At 52.4% G+C, this 24,295-nt stretch overlaps 1 protein-coding gene across 16 annotated transcripts in view; it reads right to left on the reverse strand.

The window, feature by feature from the left end:
• Positions 1–24,295, reverse strand: part of SIPA1L3 (signal induced proliferation associated 1 like 3) — a 237,685-nt gene that overhangs the window by 15,619 nt on the left and 197,771 nt on the right. For 15 of the 16 annotated variants that reach the window (XR_009537315.1, XM_060132592.1, XM_060132601.1 and 12 more), the window contains 2 exons: positions 23,303–23,730; positions 10,398–10,619 (listed from right to left, as the gene is read on the reverse strand). Coding sequence is in view for 15 of the 16 variants with exons in the window: in XM_060132592.1 (XP_059988575.1) it covers positions 10,398–10,619; positions 23,303–23,730 (650 nt within the window). In the remaining variant the exon portion in view is untranslated. Of the gene's footprint in view, positions 1–4,864; positions 6,338–10,397; positions 10,620–23,302; positions 23,731–24,295 lie in introns of those variants that run through there. The other variant, XM_060132605.1, reaches the window with a different exon arrangement.

The raw sequence follows: 24,295 nt of genomic DNA on the forward strand, positions 1-24,295 counted from the left end.
TCCCTAACTTTGGTTTCCTCATCCACCACGTGGGGTAAGACAGCTCACACGTCACGGGGTGGCTGGGAGGATCTAGACATGAGGTACCTGCACCTGTTCCTGCTGTGGGACCCTGGGCAAGTCACACCACCTCTCTGATCCTTGGTTTGCTCATCTGGAAAACACGCTGACCTCACAGCATTTTGGGGTTTGCTGCAAAGCGCTTGGCCAGCACCTCACAGAACAGACAATGGGGAAATGAGAGCTGCTCTTATAACTGTTTACCCGAGGCTGCCCGGCACCCCGAGCTGCACACAGTCCTCTCCTGCTGCTCCCATCCCCTCCGCTGGCTCCGCAGGCCGTCATCCCCGGCTCCCTGGCCCTCTCCTGGCCAAGGCTGGCTCCCGGAGGCTCTGTGTCCTCCACTCCTGGGACCTCCCCTGAGATCTCCTCTTGCCTTCTGATTCCGGCCCAGCCTTTGGGATCAGGTTTTACTTCCCCAGTGAAAACCAGATCCCTCCCCTGAGGTGTTGCCACTCCCCAGGAGAGAGATAACGACAGCTAAGAGGAGCACAGCACCAGGCATGATCCGCCAGCCCAAGGGCTCCACGTGTGCTAACCTGTGAAATCTGCACAGCAGCCCTCCCTGGGAGCCGCTATTACTAGCATCTCCATTTTACAGGTGGGAAACTGAGGCACAGAGAGAGAAAGTAACTGTCCAAAGTCACACAGCCTATGAATGGAGGAGCCAGGATGCCAGCCAAGGCCACCAGGCCTCCGAGCCCACGGTGTCACGATCACGCTTGGCGGTCACGTTTGTACCATAGAGATGGCATAGGAGAGCTGTACAGTATGTGGAATATAATCACATTTGGTTTAATAATATGCTTTTATATGCTGAAAAAAAATTCTGGAAGAAATTATGAACGATTACCTCTGGGAAGCAGGAGTCTTATTAGGAGGTGGAAAAATGAGATTTTTACTTTTCATCTGATACCAACACCCTTCTGAACTGTCTGAATTTATTTTGCTATAATCATGTGTTATAACAATAATAATATAAAAACTAGAGCTGGCACCTCGACGTCTTCATTTTGTAACTCAAGAAAGAAAAAGAATCTTTGAACCCAGGAAGAAATAAGATATCTTGGGCTCTTGAGGGGATTGAAGTCTACGTTTTTTCTCATTTTCTCAGCTGCCAGCCTTGGGATTTTAACAAAGGAAGGAAGAAAAGGTAGTAAGTTTTTTCTTGTTAGGTCGTATTCCTTCTCAAATGAGAATTCCAGGTCTAGGGTAATTCTGGCTCTGTCATTATTAGGGAAGTATGCTCGTTGGGCAAAGGAAAAGCATCCTATCCAAAAGAGAGAACTAGAGATACAAAGACAGAAAGAGACGTATATACCCCAGAGTACATGCTGCTCCCTTGGGAGCTGGAAGGGGATTCACCCCTCCCTCTTCCCTTTTGATTTTGCCATTTCCCAGAATCCTCTGCACAAGGGGAGTACGTGGCTCAGCGCAGGGCGCGCCTGAGCCCATCAACCTGGTGAGGGAGCAGGCCGGGCCTCCAGCTCATCCACCGCAATAAACCGGCGCTGTCCCCGAGGCACCCCTCTGCGAGGGGTGTAAAATGACCTGCTGAAAACTTTAAAACGTGCATGTTCTCTACCCTGGGAGTTCTACATCTGGGAGTGTGTCCTTTAATGTGCCAGGTGTATGGGGACCCATGTGTGCCTGGTGTGTGGGGACACTTCATGGGGTCCTGTCTCTGGAGCAAACAGAATTGGCCAGCAGGGGAAGGGCGAGGCCCCACAGGGCGGGACAGTGGCATCACTGCTGCTGAAGAGAAGTGGAGTTGGTCCACATGACATGGGAAGAGGTTCGCCCAGATATGTGTCATGGGAATAAAGAAGTGGTATTTATGGTGCGAAATCATTTTTAGAAAACAAAACTCACACACAGCTTAGCTTGGTATACTGAAGTTTACCAAAGTCTCAGCTCCAAAGGTGGATATGTGGGGATTCACTTTCTAAAAATGTTCCTCACCACAGCCCACGAGGTCCGAAACAATCTGTCCTGCCCGGTCTCAGCCCTCATCTCCTCCCACACAGGCTTCCCAAGGTTCCTTAAACATGCCAGGCATGTTCCTGCCTCAGGGCCTTTGCACTGGCTGCTCTGTCTGCCTAGAGCGCCCTCCCCGGCATTCCCCGTGAATGGCAGCTTCTCATCCATCCAGCTTGGCTCAACTGTCACCTTCTCACCTCCCCTGGCCACTTGACCTTCTGGAGCTCCCTCCCAGCCCAGGTGAGTTCCAACACGCAATCCTGTGCTACTTCTTCACTGTATCCATCTCATGATGATTTGTTCTGTGTGCTTGTGTTTGTGGTTCCACTCCTCCCACCTGACTCAGAGCCTTCTGTATTCTATGTCCAGTGTTGGGAACAAGGCCTGCCACATTGCAGGCACTCCAAATTAGTGGTTAAATGTGTATCACATGGAACCAACCTTCCTTCCAACCAACCAGCCAACCTCCCTACCCATCTTCTTCCTTCCTTCTAACCTTCCTTACTCTCTCCTTTCTTTTTCCAACAAGCTTAAATGACTTTTGTAAAACAGGAAAAAGTATAGAGATACTTTACTCTCTATACTTTGAAAAGTCAAGCCAAAAGAACATAACTATTCCTTCCCTGCTCTGTTTGGGTTCATTTGCTAAATTGCCTTCCCAGCTCCCAGGACCTCCAGGACTCCTAATTCTACAGCGGAAGGCTGGCTCACTGGAAGAAATCCTGCTAGAACCTTCTCCCCTGACCCTCAACTCCGGACCTATCTATCCACTGCAAGTTCCACATGGCTGACACTGTTAGTGGGCTGTTGGGACATGTCTAAAAAGTATGAAGAAATTCAGTTTGGAGAGTCAAACTGATCATTTTGGCCCTTATTCGCTTTCTTCTGAAAGAATTTTCCAATGTATTTTCTTTTTTTAAATTTATTTTTGGCTACGTTGGGTCTTCGTTGCTGCACGCAGGCTTTCTCTAGCTGTGGTGAGTGGGGGCTACTCTTTGTTATGGTGCGTGGGCCCCAGAGCATGCAGGCTTCAGTAGTTGCAGCATGTGGGCTCTAGGGCATGCGGGCTTCAGTAGTTGTGGCGTGTTGGCTCAGTAGTTGTGGTTTGCGGGCTCTAGAGCACAGGCTCAGTAGTTGTGGGGCACGGGCTTAGTTGCTCTGCGGCATGTGGGATCTTCCCAGACCAGGGATCAAACCCGTGTCCCCTGCGTTGGCAGGTGGATTCTTAACCACTGCACCACCGGGGAAGTCCCCCAATGTATTTTCTAAATTGAAAATTTTAAGCAATAATTTATAATGGCATTAATTCCAGGTTAAAAACAAAACAAAACAAAACACCAAACTGGGCTTGTGCATCTCTGATCTTTTTCCTTCTTCTCAAGATCTCTGGTCTCCATAAATGCTTAAACCTAATGACCTCTGAGGATAAAATGGACTATTCTCTGACTGCTAAAAAGAATGAGATCAACTTCTATGTACTAATACGGAACTGTCGCTGAGCTAAGAGTAAGTGAAAAAGGCTGGAGCACAGACAGGAGGTGACCACATGGATAAATAACAAGGGGCGTAAAGGAAGCACACTCCATCACGTGTGCTCGGTCATGTTCGGAACATTTCTGTAAGGACGCAGAATAAATGAAACAATGGTTGCTTCTGGGGAGGGGAGCTGGATGGCAGGGGGCCAGGGAAGGGAGAGAGGCCTGGTTTTCACTGCAAACCCTTTTGTACTAGTTTGGTTTTTATCCTGTGCATGTCTTACCTTCTAAAACACAAATGCAAAAAAACATCCAGGAGGAGGTACCCTCTCTCAAGGTTCTGACTGACAGCATTGGACAGAGCCTCTAATTTGCTCACGTTGTCTGAACTTGCATTTGCCACATTGTGGAATTAAACCACTCACATTAGAAAAGAAAAAGGAAGACAAAAACTACAAAGAAGCCTCTGCAGTTAGGACCCGGACAACAGCAACTTCTTTCTCCCGTGACAGAAGGGCCAGGAGTGGAAGGCGACCAATGGCTCCGACTTGTCTGGGCCCGATCCCAGCTGACTTGGAGCTCTGGCCTCCAACTGGAGCAGCTCCCTTGGGGCCGGGTTAATTAAGCTAATTAGCACCACTGTCAGCCAGCCCAAGCCGGGGGTTCTGCCAACCTCGCTGGTGAGGACACTCACCAGGTCTGCATCTCAGGCAGCAGGTGGATTTTCCTGGAAGGATGGCTGGAAGAGGCCGGCGGGAGTGGGGGACAACCCTGCTGTGAGGTGGGGATGCTGCTCCTTCCGTGGCTGCACTGAGCTGGCCCCAGGGCCCCTAAACTCGAGGAAGGAGGGAGCCCGAAAGCCAGGTGTCAACCACTAGATGCCAGCGCCTGTCAGCCCAGCCAAGGCTGACCGGGCACTTCTCTATGCCTCACTGCATCCTCACGCCACCTCTGGGAGGTAGGCACTCCTGTCTTCCCCTTTGAGGCCGGGGGACCGAGGCACAGTGAGTTGAGGACACGCAGAACCCACATCTGCCTGATGCGCTGAGCCGCCCGAGGTTTGCTCATGATGAACACGGTGCTCAGTGTGCGTGGAACACGGTGACGGCGGCTCTGGGGGATGTGGGGCCTCACCCTGGGGCTGGTGCGTCCCACGGGGCTACTCTCCTTTCTCACAGCCATCACCTCCATCACCTCCATCGCTCTACTGGTGGGAGCGCTGATGCTCTGAGAGCACCGTTCTCAAACGGCGACAGCAGAGTCGCATTGTGGGCTTGACTCGGGGGACTGCTCTTGACTGCAGGGGTGGTAAGTGCAGCAGCAGCAAAGCTCACCTCCTGAGCGCTCACCCTCTCTCAGGCCCCAGGCTGCCCTTCACACACATTATTTCATCTCATCCCCTCAGTGGCCCTACATGAGGCAGGGCTGCCTTTTTAAAAAAAATTAATTAATTTATTTATTTTTGGCTGCGTTGGGTCTTCGTTGCTGCTCACGGGCTTTCTCTAGTTGTGGCCAGCGGGGGCTACTCTTCGCTGCGGTGTGCGGGCTTCTCATTGCGGTGGCTTCTCTTGTTGCAGAGCACGGGCCCTAGGCACGAAGGCTTCAGGAGTTGTGGCACGCGGGTTCAGTAGTTGTGGCTCACGGGCTCTAGAGCGCAGGCTCAGTAGTTGCGGCGCACGTGCTTAGCTGCTCCGCGGCATGTGGGATCTTCCTGGACCAGAGATCAAACCCGTGTCCCCTGCACTGGCAGGCGGATTCTTAACCACTGCGTCATCAGGGAAGCCCTAGGGTTGCCCTTCTTAAGAATGAGGACGTTCAGGGCCTGGGTCCTCAGGCGTGACCTGGGGGTTGGCCTCCCAACCACCACTCCACCCTAAGGCAACAAACAGGCTGTTCCCTAGGGTCTGCCCCTTCCTCACTGGGCCTGCCAGCAGGGATGGGGGCCAGCAGGGCAGCAACACGCCAGCCTTTCAGTTGGGCTGAGACCAGCCTGGTGGGGAGGAGGTGCCCAGGACGGCTGAGGACGCAGGGCCACTGGTTCTGCCTCCTGCTCTGCGGGCTCCAGCCTGGCAACCCCTCGGCCTAGTCGTCCCTCACCGCTCAGCCCTATGCAGCTCAACCTCGGTGCTGGGGTCCTCACATGGATTAACTCAGGAAATCCTCACAACTGGGAGGTAGGGAGGACCGTCAGGCCACTTTAAAGAGCGGGGAGCTGAGGGGTTTAGGAGCGGGTAAGCAGCCGAGTCCCACCCCGACCCCCATGCTGTTCTGCTCCTCCCCTGGTTGGGAGAAGGCAGGCCAGTAACTTCAGTGTCTGGGGACAAAGCGGTCAAAACGGGGCTGTCCAGCCATCTCCCGAGGGAGAGCTGCTGGCCCGTCCCCCAGAGTTGACCAGGGCCCGCAGCAGAGGGGCCGAGGTGAGGGACCTTCCGTGGCAGGTGCTCTCGGTCCCCTCAGTGTCCCCTCTGTCCTTCACCAGCTCATTCTGTCTTTCGTTTAACAGACCACGTGCCCAAATCCAAGAAGTCAGTCCTCAGAAAATGCACGTCACTGCCTTGGGTGCAAGCGAGTCTTCCCTGAGTCTCTCCTAGGACGAGATGCTCTGGTAGTTGTCCTTCTGGGCGTGAGTCCTGGTTCTGCCGCTTGCAGCTAGGTGCCCTGGGCTACGCACTTCCGGCTGGGCCTCGGCCTCTTCCTCTGGAAGTCGCTGGGAGGATCAATGGGGCCAAGGTTGTACAGCCCTAGCCAGCAGCCTGGCTGAAAGGCAGAGCCCCCGCGTCGGCCGCAGCCATTTTCCATTCCTCTGGGGATACATTAGGTCCCTGACCAGAATCAATGAGAAAGGAGGCAGGTTTGGTAATTACTCCTTTGGGGACAATCTCATAATATGTGGTGACCTGTAGCGACAGATTATAAAACCAACAACCATAATATTTGCAGTTGCTGACCTTAACTAACTGAGTGAATTTGGGCAAGTGACTTCACCGTTCTGTACCTCGATTTTTCTTATCTGGAAAATGGGATACAAAGTACCTATACCTCATTGTTCTGTAGTGAAGATTAAATGGGTTAAAGTAGGTACAGGGCTTATGACAGTACTTGGCAGGGGAGGTATCAGAAAATGTAGGTAAATAAGTTATGCAAATGAGTTCTTTTGCCTTGGGATAAAATTTCAGCAACAGAATTACAGATTAAAAAAAAAAAAACCTTTTAGCCTCAAATAATTTAGCTGGAAGTAAAGACAATGTTTTCTGGAAAACTAGGTTAGGTGACTCAGAAGTGTCTTTAAATGACAAAGATATTGTCTCCAAAATGCTCAGGGAGAGTTTGAATAAAACAGCTTTCCGAAATGGGAGCGTGTGGACAAAAGCATGAATTCTAAATTAACATGTTATTTTATGCATGTGATTTTAAAAATGTATCTGTAACTAAATTAATAAACATAAGAAACCATGAACCTATTTTGTGTCCCCCCAGTATTTTATATATTTAGTTTACATGTTTACACAACACACATACATATGTAAAAAGCCTTCTTTGGATTTTATGTTGGGAAAGGGGGGGCTGCTGTTTCTTTACAGCTGTCCTGTATCCAGGTATGTTTTCTGAGTGCCTACTGTGTATGTGCTGGGCCCTGGATGGGGCTCGGGTGTCTCTGCTCTCCCAGAACCCTCAGTCCGGTGGGCTGACAGGGAGGGAGCAAGTCTCTAGGAAACGACTGCCTGATGTGTCCTGGGACAGAGGCTGAGGAAGGGAAGAAGCGTGGGGTCAGTGGGAGGGATAAGCCTGGTGTGGGGGATGGGAGAGCTTCTCCGAGGATGGCGTGCCTGTGTTGAGACCTGAGGGGTGGTGTTACGGGTCCCCCAAGCAAAAGAGATGTTGAAGTCCTAACCCCTAGTGTCTCAGAAGGTGACCTGATTTGGCAATAGGGTCTTTACAGAGGTCATCAAGGCAAAATGAGGCAATTAGGATCGACCCTAATCTAACGACTGGTGTCCTTATAAAAAGAGGAGATGTGAACACAGAGACACGCACACAGGGAGAAGGCCACGTGAACACGAAGGCAGGGATTGGGGTGATGCACCTACACTCCTAGAAATCCCCCAGATTGCCAGCAGGTCAACCAGAAGCTGGGAGAGAGGCGTGGAACAGAGCCTTCCTCGCAGCCCGCAGAGGGAACCAACCCTGCTGACACCCTGACTCCGACTTCCAGCCTCCAGAACTCTGGGAAAATACATTTCTGCTGTTGAGCCACTTGGTCTGCGGTACTTTTTTTTTTTTTTTTTTTTTTTTTGCGGTACGTGGGCCTCTCTGTTGTGGCCTCTCCCGTTGCGGAGCACAGGCTCCGAACGCGCAGGCTCAGCGGCCATGGCTCACGGGCCCAGCAGCTCCGCGGCATGTGGGATCCTCCCAGACCGGGGCACGAACCCATGTCCCCTGCATCGGCAGGTGGACTCTCAACCACTGCGCCACCAGGGAAGCCCTGCGGTACTTTTTTATGGCAGCCCTAGCAAACTACAGATGGGCAGGAGTGAGCCAGGTGGGGCTGGGGGGGACCCGGGCAGGAGGAACAGCACACACGCCAGGGAAGGCCAGGGGAGCTGCCCTCATGGAGGAGCACAGTGGGGTCAACAGGGCCTGACCCTCCGGCCACCCTGAAAAGTGGGAGCCTTACTGTATTTTTGGGGTTACAGTGAGAATGAAGTGAGATACGAGGCTTATACCTTCCATTCACTGACGGAGCACCCACACAGTGCCAGGTGGCTACAAGTCAAGACAGAGTCACCTGTTTTCCAGTGGGAGAAATGAGCAGTGGAACAGAGACCAGTGATAGAATGACGGCAGGGGCTATGGAAGGCTGGGAAGGCCCGTCTGAGGAGGTGGCATTGGACCAAACCCCTCCCCTCCCCTCGACAGCCACAAGATGTGGGGAAGAGCATTCCAGGGACCAGAGAGAGCCAGTGCAATGGCCCTGAGGTCAGCCTGTACTTGGCAAGTCTGAGGAGTGGGAAGAGGCCAGGTGGCTGGAGTGGAGTGAGTGCAGGCGAGAGTGGGAGGGGATGAGGGCAGAGGGGTGACGGGGCGGGTCATGCAGGGTCCAGGTGGCATTCTAGGCAAAGCACACGGTGCCCTAGTGCCTGGTACGATATATGTGCTCTGTAAATGTGAGCCTTCATCATTAATCCTGGGAGTGGGGCAAGCCACTGGAGGTTTTAATCAGGGGAGCAAAGGATCCAAATCTAGTTTTCCGGGTGCCCCCAGCTGTTACTGAGGTGCGTGAACTGGATTCTCAGCTTGCTTCCCTGCCCACATCTCCAGGGATCCCGTTTCTGTCTCCTGACACCTCTCTCCTTAGGAGCTCTGTACCAGCACACACCTGAATGGCCCCAACCAGGTCATGAAAGAGGACATCACCGAGAACAGGATGGGGGAGAGCAGACCCCCCCCCCCAACCCAACTGAAGAGGAGCCTTGGCCTGAGCGTCCTAGGCTCTGATCCAAGCTCCGTCCCTTCCGAGCTCTGAGCCTCTGGGCCTCAGATGCCTCATCAGTAAAACTGGACGAATAACAGGTCCACCTCCCGGAGCTGTTGTTGAGGAGGATTCGGTGAATAAATTCACGGACGAGAGCTCGGAACCGAGACTGGCACAAGTGAGTACTCGATAAATGTTCGGTATCATCACGTTCTAACTTGGAAACACAAAAACCCTGTCTTCACTGATGACTCCTCTGCTCTCTCTCTCGCTTCAAAGCAAAATGCCGCAAACCAGCTGCCTCCTGTGCTGCCCTGCCTTCTCTCCCGCACCCTGCAGGCACCTCTGGGAGGCTCAACCGACGCTCAGTTCCCGGGCTCGTCCCGCTGACGGCTCACAGTCGTCACCCCGGGCTCCTCCTCGTATGAACACCAAGGGGTCTCAGGCTGAGACCTACACCTCCCTTCCTCTCCAGCCTCGTGCCTTTATGCTGACGACGCCCAGATTTCTCTCTCCAGCCTGACCTCTCCCCCGAGCTCCAGACTCCTTACCCGACTGCCTCCTCCACGTCTTCTAGTTGCAAACTTAACCTGTCCAGGACTGAGCTCTGAGCTCCCGAGCCTCCTCCCCACTCAGTCCCCGTCTCAGCCTGAGGAGAGTCCATCCATCCTTCAGGCTGCGAGACCTGGGATCATGTTCAACCTCGTTTTCTCTCACACCACAGCCAATCTGCCAGCAAAGCCTGCCTGCTCCCACGTCAGAGAATCTTTCCTGAAACCGCCCCCTTGACCCTCCCTGGCCTCCATCCTGCTCCAGGCCTCTCGTCTCCTGCCTGGACCATCACAGCAGCGCCTCGCTGGTCTCCCTGCCCCACGCAGGCCGTGCTCCGCACGCAGCCACAGGGACCCTGTGGACACCCAATTTAGGTCATGTCCCTCCTCTGTTCCAGATTCTCCCGCGGCTCCCCCTCACTCACAGCAGACGCCCAGGCCCTTATGTGGGGCCCACAAGACCCTCCCAGTCTGTGTCCATCGCCTCTCTGACCTCACATGATCCCAGCCACACTGGCCCTCCTCCAGCAGACCAAGCATGCTCCTGCCTCAGGGTCTTTGCAGCTGCTGTTTCCTCTGCCTGAAACAGCCTTCATTTACATGCCACACAGTGCTAGCCACCATTTGACCTGCTGCATGCTTTTCTTAGTTACCCTATTTGCTGTCCGCCTCCCCAACAGGCATTGTCAGCTCCCCGAGCTGACAGGGATCCCTGTCCGCCTGTTCACAGCTGTATTCCCAGTGTGTAGACCAGCACGGCATCCTGATGAATGAGGGAGCGAGGTGTCACCCTCCTCCCCACCCTGAGACGCCCGAGCTCAGCTCCGGCAGGGTCTCACCGGGCGTCCAGGCACTTACTTCTTTGGGTCAGTGAAGGGGAGCGGCCGCGGTGGGGGCTCGTCTGTTCTCTTCCACCCCGTTGGGTGCTTGTTGCGCACGGGCTGCTTGGAGAAGAAGGACTTGGGGACGGAGGCGGAGAGCTGGAAGGTGCTGGGCTGGGCCAGCTGTGAGGGCCGCGGGGTCTCTGCGCTGGCCGTCTTGTGAACCTGAGTGGGGTAGCCGGCCCTCGAGCTCATCTCGCTGCAATGTGAAAATGAGAGAAATAAGCCAATTCCATCCCACTTTTTGAAAAACCGATCTGTTTAAATTTCCTCTTGGGAAACAAAACTTCATTCACCCAGGAGAGATACGAGTACTTTACTGCTGTGGAAAATTCCAATACATAGATGTCTACGTGGAGAAAACGTAAAGCTGCCTTCATAGTCCCAATCCCACCCCAGGGATGCCCTTCTAGCACAGTTGGTACCTCTATGTGAATCTAAAAAGTCACCCCCCGTGGGTGGATGCTCCCACCCCGCCCCAGAGATTCCCTGTCTCCTAGGCACAACCTACACAGCTGAAGGTGGGGGTCCCACCTGCCTGTCTCTGGATGTGACCGTGGTTTACGGCTTGCTCTATTTCCTTCTTAACCCTTTCTTATGATTAAAAACACACGTGGGGCTTCCCTGGTGGCGCAGTGGTTGAGAGTCCGCCTGCCAATGCAGGGGACACGGGTTTGTGCCCCGGTCCGGAAAGATCCCACATGCGGTGGAGCGGCTGGGCCCGTGAGCCATGGCCGCTGAGCCTGCGCGTCCACAGCCTGTGCTCTGCAACGGGAGAGGCCACAACAGTGAGAGGCCCGCGTACCGCAAAAACAAAAACACACGTGTTGGGAATTCCCCGGTGGTCCAATGGTTAGGACACAGCACTTTCACTGCTGGGGTTCCTGGGTTAGATCCCTGGTCGGGGAACTAAGATCCCACGAGCTGCATGTTGCAGCCAAAAACAAATAAACAAAAAAAACAAAGTGCATATAATCAGAAAACAGGAGCTTTTTTTTGAGGGGTGGGAGAATTGTTTTTATATATAACTGGGATTGTGCTAATAACTTGCTCTGTAACTTATGTGTTTGTTTTTTTTTTTTAACTTATACCTTGCCACGCCTCTTCATTCAAATATTTTTTGCGCACTACTACACGACGGACACCACTCCAGCTGATCTAATCTAAAACCACAGCTCGATATCCCAAATGCTGGATTCCTGTGAAGTTGATGCTACAATGAACCTCACACTGTTCACTAGGACCTGACTCGTGGGGACCCAACTGCTGATCCCACTGAGGCGAATCAGCTTTTAAAACTTTTAAATAAAATTCCAATTCCACTTCAAGTAAGAGGTCTTTAATGGGAAAATTAACGTCCTTGGAGTGCAAGTCAATAAATCCTTATTGAAGGTCAATTTAGCAATATTGAAGGGGTGGGATTCTGACTATGGCAGAATGAGGAGATTGGCAAATTCTTTCCCCCAAAGCACAAAATCGACAAAAACAATCATTTCAGCACTCTGGAAACTGACCAAGGGCATGCAAGAATCCAAGTATCGCTTATGCTTGAAAAACGGAACTTCAGGTAAGAACAGAGGGAATCTGACGCTGTGGCCTGGGGGCTCTGCCCAGCTCAGTGAACAGGCAGGTTCTGCCACAGTGGAACCTCTGGGGCTGCATCAAGCATATCGAAACCTGCTCACTGAGAGTTTCAGAAGGAGAAGAGAGAAAGGGGCAGAAGAAAGGTTTGAAAAAATAATGGCTGAAAACTCCTCAAACTGGACAAAAAAACATTGAAAAACGGAACTTCAGGTAAGAACAGAGGGAATCTGACGCTGTGGCCTGGGGGCTCTGCCCAGCTCAGTGAACAGGCAGGTTCTGCCACAGTGGAACCTCTGGGGCTGCATCAAGCATATCGAAACCTGCTCACTGAGAGTTTCAGAAGGAGAAGAGAGAAAGGGGCAGAAGAAAGGTTTGAAAAAATAATGGCTGAAAACTCCTCAAACTGGACAAAAAAACATTCATCTACACATCTAAGAAACTCAACACATCCCCACCAGGATCAATATTAAGACATCATCCAGAAAAACAGGTCAAACATTAAGACAAAACCCCTGAAAGCACCAAGAGAAAAGGATTCATCACATACAGAGGAGCACAATACAATTAAGTGCCGACTTGTCACTTGAAACAATGGAATGGAATGATCTTTTCAAAGTGCTGAGAGAAAAAACTGTCAACCAAGACTTTTATGTCCAGCCAAAGTATCCTTCACAAATGAAGGCAAAGTAAAGATGTCCCCGGATAAACAGAGACTCAGAGAATTCATTGCTAGCACATCTGCCTAATAAATAATAAAATAAGTCCTTGGGCCAAAAGGAAATGACTGCAGATGGTGACCTGAATCCATTCGGAGAAATGAAGGATCCAAGATGGTAAATTTGTGGATTAGAATAGAAAACTCTATAGACTTATGTTTCCTTATTTCTTCTTTAACTTCCTTCAACATAAGACTGTATAAGGCAATAATAACAACACTATACTGTTGGGTTAATAACACGTATGGATGTAATAATATAGATGACAAAAATAGCACAAAGGAGGGGAAATAGAATGGGGCTATATTGGAAAAAAGTCTCCATAATTTATTGGAATTAAGTTAGTATTAATCTGAATTACACTGAAAAGGCACGTACTATAACAACTAAAAAAAAAATAGTCCAAAAAATCAAGAGGAATCCAAATGGTGCATTAAAATGCATTTATTTAACACAAAAGGCAGCAGTAAAGGAAGAAAAGAGGAGCAAGAAAAACAGTAAACATATAGAAAACAAAGAGGAAAACGGCAAATATAAATCCAATCATTATCAGTAACTTCATTAAACGTGAATGCTGAAACACCCCAATTCTAAGGCAGATTGTCAGACTGGATTTAAAAAAGCAAGCTCTGACTGACTTATATATACTTTCTATAATTCAGCAACATGTACTAACAGGCCCAAGGTTGCACATTGGTGGGGGGATGTCCAGGGAGCCATGGAGCATGTAACATCGGGATTGGACTTTGTCTGGGGTGGTCAGGGGCTTCCCCAACGAGGCAACGGTGTCTGAGCTGAGAACTGAAGGAGATACAGCCTTAGTCTAACAGATCTGACCTCCCAGAAATCCACACCACAGAAAAGCCCAAGGATTGTCACTGCAGTGCTGTGTGTAATCAAGAAAACATGGACATGGACTGAATGTCTTTTAACTGGGGATTAATAGATTGTTCCAAGCACATACATATGATCAAAACCTATGCAGCCAGTGCGAAGAATGAGGTCAATTTCTGTTTATGGGTGAGGACAGATGTCTGAGCTACAGTAAGTGGAAAAAAGCCATTGTGTAAAGCATGCTTTTTCTTCTCTTAAAATGTATATATAGGGGGCTTCCCAGGTGGCACAGTGGTTAAGAATCCGCCTGCCAATGTAGGGGACACGGGTTCGAGCCCTGGTCCAGGAAGACCCTACGTGTCATGGAGCAACTAAGCCTGTGCGCCACACTACTGAGCTCGAGCGCCACAACTACTGAAGCCTGCGTGCCTAGAACCTGTGCTCTGCAACAAGAGAAGCCAATGCAATGAGAAGCCCACGCATGGCAACGAAGAGTAGCCCCCCGCTCGCCGCAACTAGAGAAAGCCTGCAGGCAGCAACAAAGACCCAACATAGCCAAAAATAAATAAATAAATTTATTTTAAAAAAAAGTATGTATACTATATGATTACTGGGCTTTTTTGGGGGGATCTTTTTATGAAAAGGAAATGTACACTTTTCTCCTCCACTGTGGGTCATGAAATCAACTTAGTGGATCTTGACTGTTACTAAGAGGAAAATAAAAAAGAAATAGACTAGAATGAAAAACTTCAGTGTACCTCTTGTGAGGTAAGGATAAGTGGTTTTGTGAAACCTTATTCTGGATGTCCACGCTGGATTGTAGTATAAAATGTTTTTCCTGTTTTGGGTAATGGCCAAAAATATGTGAAAGATCTGGGCTGGTACAGGTTTGGAGAAAAATCTCTGGGGGAGTGTACACTAACTGATTACCTCTGGAGATAGTAATGATGGGGGAAATGAAACCATATAAAAGGTGCAGGATAGGAAGGAAGTGTCCTCTGACACCTCAGTCTCCTTCGAGGCAACCTTGCCCCTCCCCCTTTCTTCTTTTTCAACAGAGAGCCTAGTACGCACAAGCACAACCTTCCTTCGTAACATAAATGGCAGCCTATCCTGAGCTTGTTCTGCACCTGGCTTTAACCTTAACACGGCGCTCTGGAGACTTCTCCGTGTCAGTCCACACAAGCCCCTCTCCCTTCAATAGCTGCAGAGGGCCCACTCTACGAATATATCCTAATTGATTTTAACCCTAACTTTTACTTTCTACAGTACGTATTTCTCTACCTTGTCATCAGGCATGTTCAGCTTTTATGAGCTGAAAAAAACAAGAGATGATTGAAAAAAAAAAGGAAGGGAATAAGATGAACACGCTTTGCCTCTGTGTCTGCCAGCTGGCTCCAGCCATTGCCTCTTTTGGGAGGGGTTCGCCCTCTCCTCAGGCCTGTGGCAGGCACTGGGTGTCATGCTAATCCCATTACCCTGTAAATGAAGGCTGACTGTACTCATCCTTAAGGAAGGTGACCTGGCTGGCACCCAGCCCAGGGCACAAATCCTGAATGGCTGCCGCCACTTGTCTGCAATGGGTCTGGGGTAGGTCTGCGATCTACTTCTGGCCAGTGAGACATCAGGTGTGTGAGTGTGGACTGTGTGCTAGGGGACTTCTGGGGAAGATTTCTTCACTAGAAAACTAACACAGACCACTTGCAGCAAATATCCCCTGTTCTTCCACTGGACACTGTGACTCTCTGGTTGAATGACAGCCACTTTGAGGCTGTGAGGGGAGCCAGTCTATAGGAGTCCTCAAGTCAATGAATTACCCAGTAATTCACCCAGTAAGGCCCTTCCTACCTTGTGCCTTCACGTTCTGAGAGATAACAGACTTCCTCCCATTGAGCTGGGATTTCTTGTTGCTTGGAGGCAAAGGCATTCCCGTGACTTCCCCTGTTTTCAACCTCTACCAACCTCAGGAATGGCTGGTGTCCCCCACACAGTAGGGCAACAAAAAACTATTCTGAATATGCTGTGCCTCTTGACTCGGCCCTCTGAGGTGGGCGCCCCTTCTCACACGTCCCCTGGACCACGAGTACAGGGTGGAGCTCTTACCCCACCTGCCAATCACTTTCCTTCTGAAGCACCGGTGAGGCCAGGTGCCCTCCCCGGGCCTCAGCTTGAAACACGAAGCAGCACCTCGTGGTGGATGAGAACATGGGCCATGCTGCTCCCCTGACACACTGTGCTCTTTGCTCGAGCCCCTTCCCCTCAGTGAGCCTCGGTTTCCTCCTCTGAGAATTGAGGCAATGACAGCACCTGCCTCACAAGATCATTACGTGCACGGTGCTCAGCACAGGCCCGGGCACCGGGGCGTGCTCCCCGAGCTGCAGGTATACAGGGACGTGGTGCGTCCAGGGGCTAAAAGCCTGGGCTCTGGGCTCAGCCAGGACTGGCGGGGGCGGGGGGCATCCTGCTCCGACCCCACCCTCACCCAGAGAGGCTGTGCGTTTATCTGTGTTGTATCTCAGAGGAGCAGTTAAGATTTTGTTGGAGTAAAAGGTTCTGTGGCTTACAAAAAAAAGCTAAAAAACTGTAGGCTGGATGGAGAAATCGCACAGCTGCCTGGGCATGCGTGATGCTTTGGTCTATTCATCCCCGGGGACGCTGATGGGTGGGCCCAGGGTGGGCAACAGGCACAAAGGGAGCTGTGCCCTTGCCTTTAGGAGGAAGAGCAGTGACGGAGCAGGTGGCAGTGATGGTGGTGACCGCGCTGAGCCTGTGAACACGGCCAGGCCCTGTTCTAAGCATCTCACAGGCATCACTTCATCTAGTTGCCCCAGCAACCCCACGAGGCAGAAGCTACCACCTCCCGCAAGTTCCATGTGGGGAAACCGAGGCCCAGAGAGATTAAATAACTTGCCCCCAATAACACAGCTGGCCAGGGATACAGCCAGGATACAAAGCCAGGCAGTGTGGCTCAAGAGACACTGTGTTTAACCACCAACCTATACTTTCAATGACAACGGTAGTCATGATAAATACACAATACATGAAAATAAAACCAAACAGCAGCTGATATATGTGGACCAGCTATGTCTCAGGCCCTGTGCTAACGACTTTAAACACATGGTGTAGGTTCATCTTCGCAGCCTTGGACCACAGAGCGCATCTTCACCCCCATTTTACAGAGGAGGAAACTGAACCTCAGAGGAACTAAGGAGCCTGGTGGAGACCACACCGTTGGTGAGTGGTGGAGCTGTGACCTGGACACAGGCAGCCAGAGGCCAGAGGCTGGGAAATCACACTGCTCACCCAGGTAACCCCAGGTGGGCCCCTGTGGGGCCTTAACTGCTGGACTGATCTCGCCCTCTCTCCCAGGTGTCTGGCAGGGGCGTGAGAGTTGAATCAGTCCCTGCACATGGCTGGAATTATCAGGCTCAGTGTAGGAGCCATATGCAGCAACATTCTGCCCTGCAGCCTGTGAGCAAAAACAGTAGGTCTTCAGGAGGTGGAAGCAGAGATGACATGGGAGAAAAACTCACTGGCACAAAATCGATGCGGAATCCAACCACCACTGGCCACCTCCACCAACCACCGCGCACCTGTATCGTCACAGCGGCCTCCTCCTGCCCTCGCCCCAAACACAGCCAGAGGGAGGCTGTGAATGCCTGAGTGCAACCACCGCCCTCCTCTGCTCAGGGTGAGTCAGAGCTCTCCCCTGGTCCACAAGGCCCCACACCATCTGTGCCGACCCCTCTCTGCCCTCAGATCCTCCCACTCTGCCTCTTGCTCACGCTGCTCTGGCCACATGGAAGCTGTTCCCCAAACACACCAGAAACCTTCCCACCTCAAGGCCTTTGCACTCCTCCCTGCCCCAGCCCCAAGATCTCTGCAAGGTTCCCTCCTTCCCTTGAGTTCCTGGAGATGGCCTGCGTTCCTCTTCCCAAGCTGACTGCGACTCTCCGAGTAGGTCTGTTGCGTGACCCCGGCTTCCTAGCCAACAGAGGTGGGGTTGGCCCCAGTGGATGCCAAGGCCCTCACATCACCTTTCAGGGCTATGCGCCCAGAAGGGTATCCCGGAGACCGCAGCCCCACCCACGGAAGCAAGGCCACGTGCTTCCTGCCTGCCTGGGAACACCCGGCGATGTCGGCTCCACATGGGGCGGAGAGCCTCTCAGTGCCTTTAAACAGCTCTTGACAAACTGCTCAGGAAGCCCAGGAAGCTTTGGAGTGTACGCTGCCTCGAGAGAGGGCGGGGGGGTGGGTGGGGGGCAGGTGGCTGCCCGCCTGGGATCACTCAGCCCATCGCGATGCCCACAGCAGGCACTGGCGCCTGGCACTGTGCCTGGAAGCCGGGCTCCCATGACGAACGTCTCGGGGGAGAGTCTGTGAAGTCAGTGGAATCATCCACGGGCACAAGCTGCTACAGGCTGCGGTGGCTTCCACGGAGAGGGCTGCAGCGCAGGGAGGGAGTGGGTAGGGGATTTGGGCATGGCAGGGCCCATCCCTTTCCTGGCAGTCCTCGCACTATGCCGGTGAACTCAATCCCCGCCCACCCCTGAAACAGTCCACTTTCCCCCGAGTAGCCCAGGGTGATCTACTTAAAACATAAGTCAGATTATGTGCTCCCATGGCTCCCACGTCCCTCAGAATCAAATCCCAGCATCCGCCCGTGGTTGGTAAGCCTGCCAGAGCTGGGCCCCTGCCCACCTTGCAAATCAGACCTCTTGCCTTCCTTTGGCCTGTCTGGCCACCAGAGCATTTCCAGAGCACTGCAAACGAGTTTACCTTCAGGGCCTCAGCATTTGCTATTTTCCCTGCCTGGATCACTTCCATGCTTCCTGCCAAATATCACCTCCTCCTAGAGGCCTTCTGGGACCTCTGCCCGGTTTGGTTTTCTCCCCAGACCTTATCTCCACCTGGCATATTAATATTACACGGTTGCTCAGTTGTCTGTCTGCCTCACTCTCTCTCCAGGAGAACATCAGCTCCACAAAAGAGGGCTCGACTTTGCCCCCTTCTGTATCGCCGTGTTTGGAACGGTACCCGGCACACAGTGGGTGCTTTGGTGTCAGGGAATGTGAGAATAACATTCCTCTCAGGCCTGCCCAGCCCTGCTCTCCTCTTCTCTCTCAAGAATCTCAACATTCCCCATCTGCAGCAGCCTCCCGACACTGCAGCAGACACTGTCCTGGACTCTTGCCTCCCTCCCTCCTTAGGTCCTGGTGCTGCCACCTGCTGACACATCCACAGTTGCTCTGTCCTCTAGTCAAGGTCCCCTTCCTTCTCACTCACATCTCGGCCTCAGACCCATCCCTGAGACTTCTGCAATTGCGCCTCCAGCACCATCTTTCAAAACATCTATCTCCCTGCATTATCCTTTCTGCTGAAGCCTTTCCTTGCTGCCCACAGCTCTTAGGATCAAATCCAAACTCTGTAATGTGGCTGACAGTGCCTTGCGTGATCTGGTCCCTGCCAACCTCCCATCAGCTGCCCCCCTCAATTTCTATACTTGACCCAAGGGGCCTGTGTTCAGTGACCTGATGGCACCCACCCTCCTCCCCACCCCAGGGCCTTTGCACATGCTACTCCCTCTCATAGGGATGCCTTCTCCACACATCATCTTTCCTTTTTCTCTTTTAAAGAAAACATTGTAAAATAGCCCACATAGAACAAAGTGTACAAAACATGTATGTACAATTTAACAAACACTTACAAAGCAAACACCCACATAACTGCATCAAGAGTATATCATCGGTCCCCCTGAAACCACTTCACCTGCTCCCTCCTCCTTATCCCTCTCATCTGTGGCAGAAATGACACCTCCTCAGGGGAATTATCCCTGCCCCCCAACCCCCCGCCTAGATTAGACACCCCCTCCAGCCCCTGCACCACATCCACTCTCAGATCCCAGGAGGTCTCCCTTGAAGGCTTTCCCCTAGCATAATCGATTCATTGCTTTTGTAATTATTTGCTTGCTGTCTCCCCTGGCACCCTGTCAGTGCCAGGACGGCCGGGGTCCTCTGCGGCAGAGGGCTGAGCATTCAGTAGGCGCCTTCTGTATGAACGAACGCAAAGTGCTGGGCTACAAAGGGCCTGGAAGTAGACACAAGGGCAGCTATGGAGCGCTTGTGCCTCTCTTTGGGGAGCCAAGGCTGGGCAGCAGGTTGTCATTCCGGCTCGGCCCCAGGGAATGGACAGATGACAGCAGATGCACAGGGCTGCTGGGCTGCCCTGAGCAAGGGGCAGTGTGGCTAGCGGCAGGCAGAGGCACGTGTGGGCACAGGTGCTCAGTGACCTGCTGGGAACTTGTACCTACTGAGCACAGGTGCTCAGTGACCTGCTGGGAACTTGTACCTACTGAGCACAGGTGCTCAGTGACCTGCTGGGAACTTGTACCTACTGAGATGGGAAGATTCTGGGAGGACTGGCAGGGTGAGGTGGGACTTGCACATCTTCTCTGCCTAGAACACTCTGCCCTCCTAGTTTCCAGTAGCTTACCCTCTTTCCTTTAGGAAAGCACCTCCCATACTGGGTCAGGCCCCTCCTTTGGGCTCCCACACCCTGAACGCTTCCCTCACCCTGGCCCTGACCACTATGGGCTGTCACTGTCTGGGGAGGGATATGTCTCCCCCATTGACTTTGAGCCCTCACTAAGGCCCTGGCGCTGTCCCTAAATAAAGTGCTGATGCTCAGGTTCTTAGGTAAGACAGAGTCAGGCTTTTAGTTAGGGACAGCGTCATGGCCTTAGTTAGGGACAGATTCAGCATCTTAGGGATAGATTCAGGGCCTTGGTTGGGAAAAGCATCAGGCCCTTAGTTAGGGACAGCGGCAAGCTTCAGTTAGGGACAGCTCAGGCCATTAGTTAGAAACAGCTCAGGTCCTTAGTTAGGGACAGCATCAAGGCCTTAATGACAGAGTCAGGGCCTTTCTTACGGACAGCGTCAGAGTTTTAGTTAGGGACAGCTCAGGCTGTTAGGGACAGTGTCAGGGCCTTAGCTAGGGACATCGACATGGCCTTAGTTAGGGACAGTGACAGGGCCCCCATTTCACAGATGAGGAAACTGAGGCCCAGAGAGGTTCAGTAATTTGCCCAAGGCCACACAGCCAAGACAAGGCGGTGTGGGGTGGCGCTCAAACCCCAGTGGGCTGACTCTGGAGTCCACGCTCTCATCTACCATGAACACATTTGTTTCTTTAAATCAACTCATTTAATTTTCCTTAATTTGTCCAAGGCAATATCTGTAAAATCAGGGGATGGGTTGATAACACTTTTCCTAATATCCATTTAAAATAAAACATTTTCCTCCCCACACCACCCAAATCACCTCAAGCACCCCATTTTGGGAAATGCTGCTTCACACTAAAGCCTGGTTGCCTAGGAGAAAACTTCAGGAAGCAGCTTTAATGAGTAGATAAGAATGATTCGCAATTAGCATCAATTGTCTGTATGCAAATTAAAGCTCCCAACCGCAGGGCCCTCTTTTGTAGCGGTTCCTCTCCCATTTTATTCCCTTCATTTCTGGGTTCAGCAAATCCTTCTCTCAGACGCAGAGTAATTTTATACCCACCCCGCTGCCTCAGACATAGTCTACTCCCCAGCACTGCTGCCTTTATATCACAGACTCCAAAACCTTACAGCTACGGAGCCTTACTGACATGGGCCTGTGCCCAACACGGGGCCTACCACAGCCGGGACCTGGGACCCGCAGAGCACTGAGGCCCTCTCGGTGGGCGCACTTTGACATCTGTCTCAGTGATGACCTGATTCTACTCTGTCTCCCTCAACAGATGGTGGGTGAGGTGAGGGCTGGGGGCCTCGTCTGAATTTGCTCGTTACTTCTCCTTAGCTCTCAGGGTAGTCCCTGGGACACAACAAATCCCTGAGAAATATTTGTGAATGAAATGAATGGATAAATAAATGAATGAGCTGTTCAAAAGAGTCCGTGAGTTCAAATGATTAACATCTATCTGTCTAGGGAGGCTGGCTCAGACAGAGACCTAACTCCCTGGGGCACCCTTTCTCTACACCCTCACCCTTCTCCTGGCTCCTGACTCCAGGGGGACCAGGGCCACAGTGAGGGAAAGCACTGACAGACGGACACTCTCAAATACCGTGGTTTCCAAGTCTGTCAGAGGGTAAGCAGCCCCTTGGTCTTAGAATCTAGTTAAATACTTTAACTTCTACAACAGCTAAACTCCCTCACGCTTCTGCATATTTTCCTTTCCGATCAACACCTGTCTCTCCAATATTGGCTTTCGAGTGTCAAGCAGCAGAACCTGAATTTGGTAACAAGAGAACCGCCGCTCGGTCATGAGATCCTTTAAGGAGGTAGGGAGCAGCGCTCAAACCTTCTCAACAGAGCAGACTGGATTAAAGGGCTTTGCACGGCCAGGCTAGGAACTGCTAGGGAGATTTCTGCTTCACCTTTTTAAAATATATAGATATTTCTGTATAGTCAAAGACCCAAGTCCACTGTGGGTTGTGGTCAAGGAGGTCTGAGGCCACCGCCTGGGTGCACGTGTCCTGTGTGGAGAGAGGCGCAGGTCTGGGGACGGGCCAAGGTGTCAGGAAGCCAAGGGAGATGAAGGCCCCTAATGGAGGTCCTGGACACGGGCTGGCCCCTGCTCAGGTGTGGTCAGGGAGGAGAAAGGAGGTGGTGGCCTCAGGGGTGCACACTGGGGACTGCAGCACAGTAATCCCTGCCTGGGGCCGCAGACCTCTGAGGGGGCCCCTGGACCGGGCTGAGTCCTGTGACGGCAGAACTTTTCCAGGAGGCAGTTCGTGGCTTTCATCACATTCGCAGTGTGTGTGGTCCAGACTCCAGGTTGTTGGTTAGTCAATGCCTGTTCGTTCTCACTTATTACCGTCTGCCTCTCTACCAGTGGTTCTCAAAGCGTGGTCCCGGGACCAGCAACATCAGCATCTACACGGAACTCTGTAAAAACGCATACTCTCAGGCCCCACCCAGTAGGTCAGGGGAATCTGTGTTGAACAGCCCTCCAGTGGACTGTCTGGAGACCACACTGCCCTTTACTATGAAGGCTGGAAGGCTAACCCGTGATCTCCCAGACTTCCTTGTAGCTGAGATGGCCATGTGACACTGCCTGCTGAAGGGGGTTCTGGGAAAGCTTTTGCTTTCTCCACAGACATGGAGTTACACAGACGCTGCCGTCTTTCCTCTGTTCTCTGTCCCCATGTCCCCCAGGGGCACCACAGCCATCTGGAGACCAGGAAGTCACAGCCAGCATGAGGAGGGTGATGGAGCAGGAAGACACAGGCTGCTAGGCCTTGAGGCCCTCCCTGAGCTGCTGCTGCACCAGCCCAGCTCTGCCCTCTCTGGACTTCCCAAAAGGGGACTATTAAACCTCTATTTGTTTAAGCCACTGTGGGTCAGGTCTCCTATTACCTCCAGACAAATGCACTCCTAACAGAAACAGTCTGTGGCTCCCAGAAAGTGTAAAAACTACTAGTCTCAGGAGAGAGAAAAGGAAAGAGACTGAGGGTCAGACTGAACCAGAGACAGATGAGACAGCCAGCCAGGGATCTACCTCCCTCTACTGGCATCCTTAAAGGCCAATGGATGGCAGCAGGGGGTGGTCCACAAGTCTCCCAACTCTGTAAGCAAACTAAGGTGCGAGCATTCCCATCTGTGAGCATGTTTCTGGGGAGGGGAACACCACTGTCAGGACTGTGAGGGATGCAGGTGGTGGTCAGGGTCCCCCTGAAGGACTTGGACTAGATTCAGTGTCTTACCTGGACTGCCTCGGTGGGTCGCGGCTGCCCCCAGCCAGGCCTGTAGGGGTGCTGGAGCCTGAGGAGTACAGCTTCGGTCGGTAGCCCTTGTTCTGGCCAGTGACCCCAGGGGCGGGCGAGACCTCCCGACGCCGGTCTGTATGGTGGGACCGCCCGGCAGCCTCGCGCCCGCCTCCACAGAGGCCCATACTTCCCGGGGGCTTGTGTGGCTTGGCCGGCCGAGACGTCTTGGCCAGGGACAAGCAGCTGGGGCTAGAGGTGTAGAGGGTGGTGTCAATGCCACTGTCACTGGAGCCGCCCTTGGAGAGAGGGTCTTGCTCTGGCTCCAGTGGGTCCAGGGGGTCGAACCAGCGATCATCGCTGTGGCTGCTGGATGCGTTGCTGGAGAGGGTATTGCTGCTGGAATGACTGGAGTACTGAGGCTCTCCCTGGAAGGCAGGAGAAGTGTGTCATTCCTAGACTCGGGGTGGGGGGGCGGGGGGGCAAACTTCCTTCTCTGGGTCCTCCCTACCCCTAAGTGTGAACCCTGGAGCCGGACAGCTTCGAACTCTGGCTCCCCCACTTACTGGCCTTGCTATCTTGGGCAACTGACTGAACTTCCCTGTGCCTCAGTTTCCACATCTGTAAAATGGGTTGATAATAACCCTGCCCCATGAGGTTGATCAGAGGGATAAATGACAGCACATACGCAACGTGCTGCCCACAGCTTAAGCTGAACACATCTGAAACTGAGCTCCTGGCCTTCCCTCCTGAATTCGCCTCTTGCCTGTCTCACAACGGCACCTCCGTCCTTTCAGCTGCTCCACCCAAGAGCCGTGGAGTCACTCGACGCTGCTTTTGCTCTCACACCCGTATCTAGTCCAACAGCAAATCCTGTCGCCTGAATCTTCGGAACAGATCCAAACCTGCCACTTCTCCTCCCTCTGTGGCTCCCCCCAACCCCGCCCCGGTCCTGTCCACCACTGCCTCCTGCTGGACCATGGCAGGAGCCTC

Source organism: Lagenorhynchus albirostris, chromosome 19 (genome assembly GCF_949774975.1).
Source record: "Lagenorhynchus albirostris chromosome 19, mLagAlb1.1, whole genome shotgun sequence".
In the NCBI taxonomy this organism is placed as follows: domain Eukaryota; kingdom Metazoa; phylum Chordata; class Mammalia; order Artiodactyla; family Delphinidae; genus Lagenorhynchus; species Lagenorhynchus albirostris.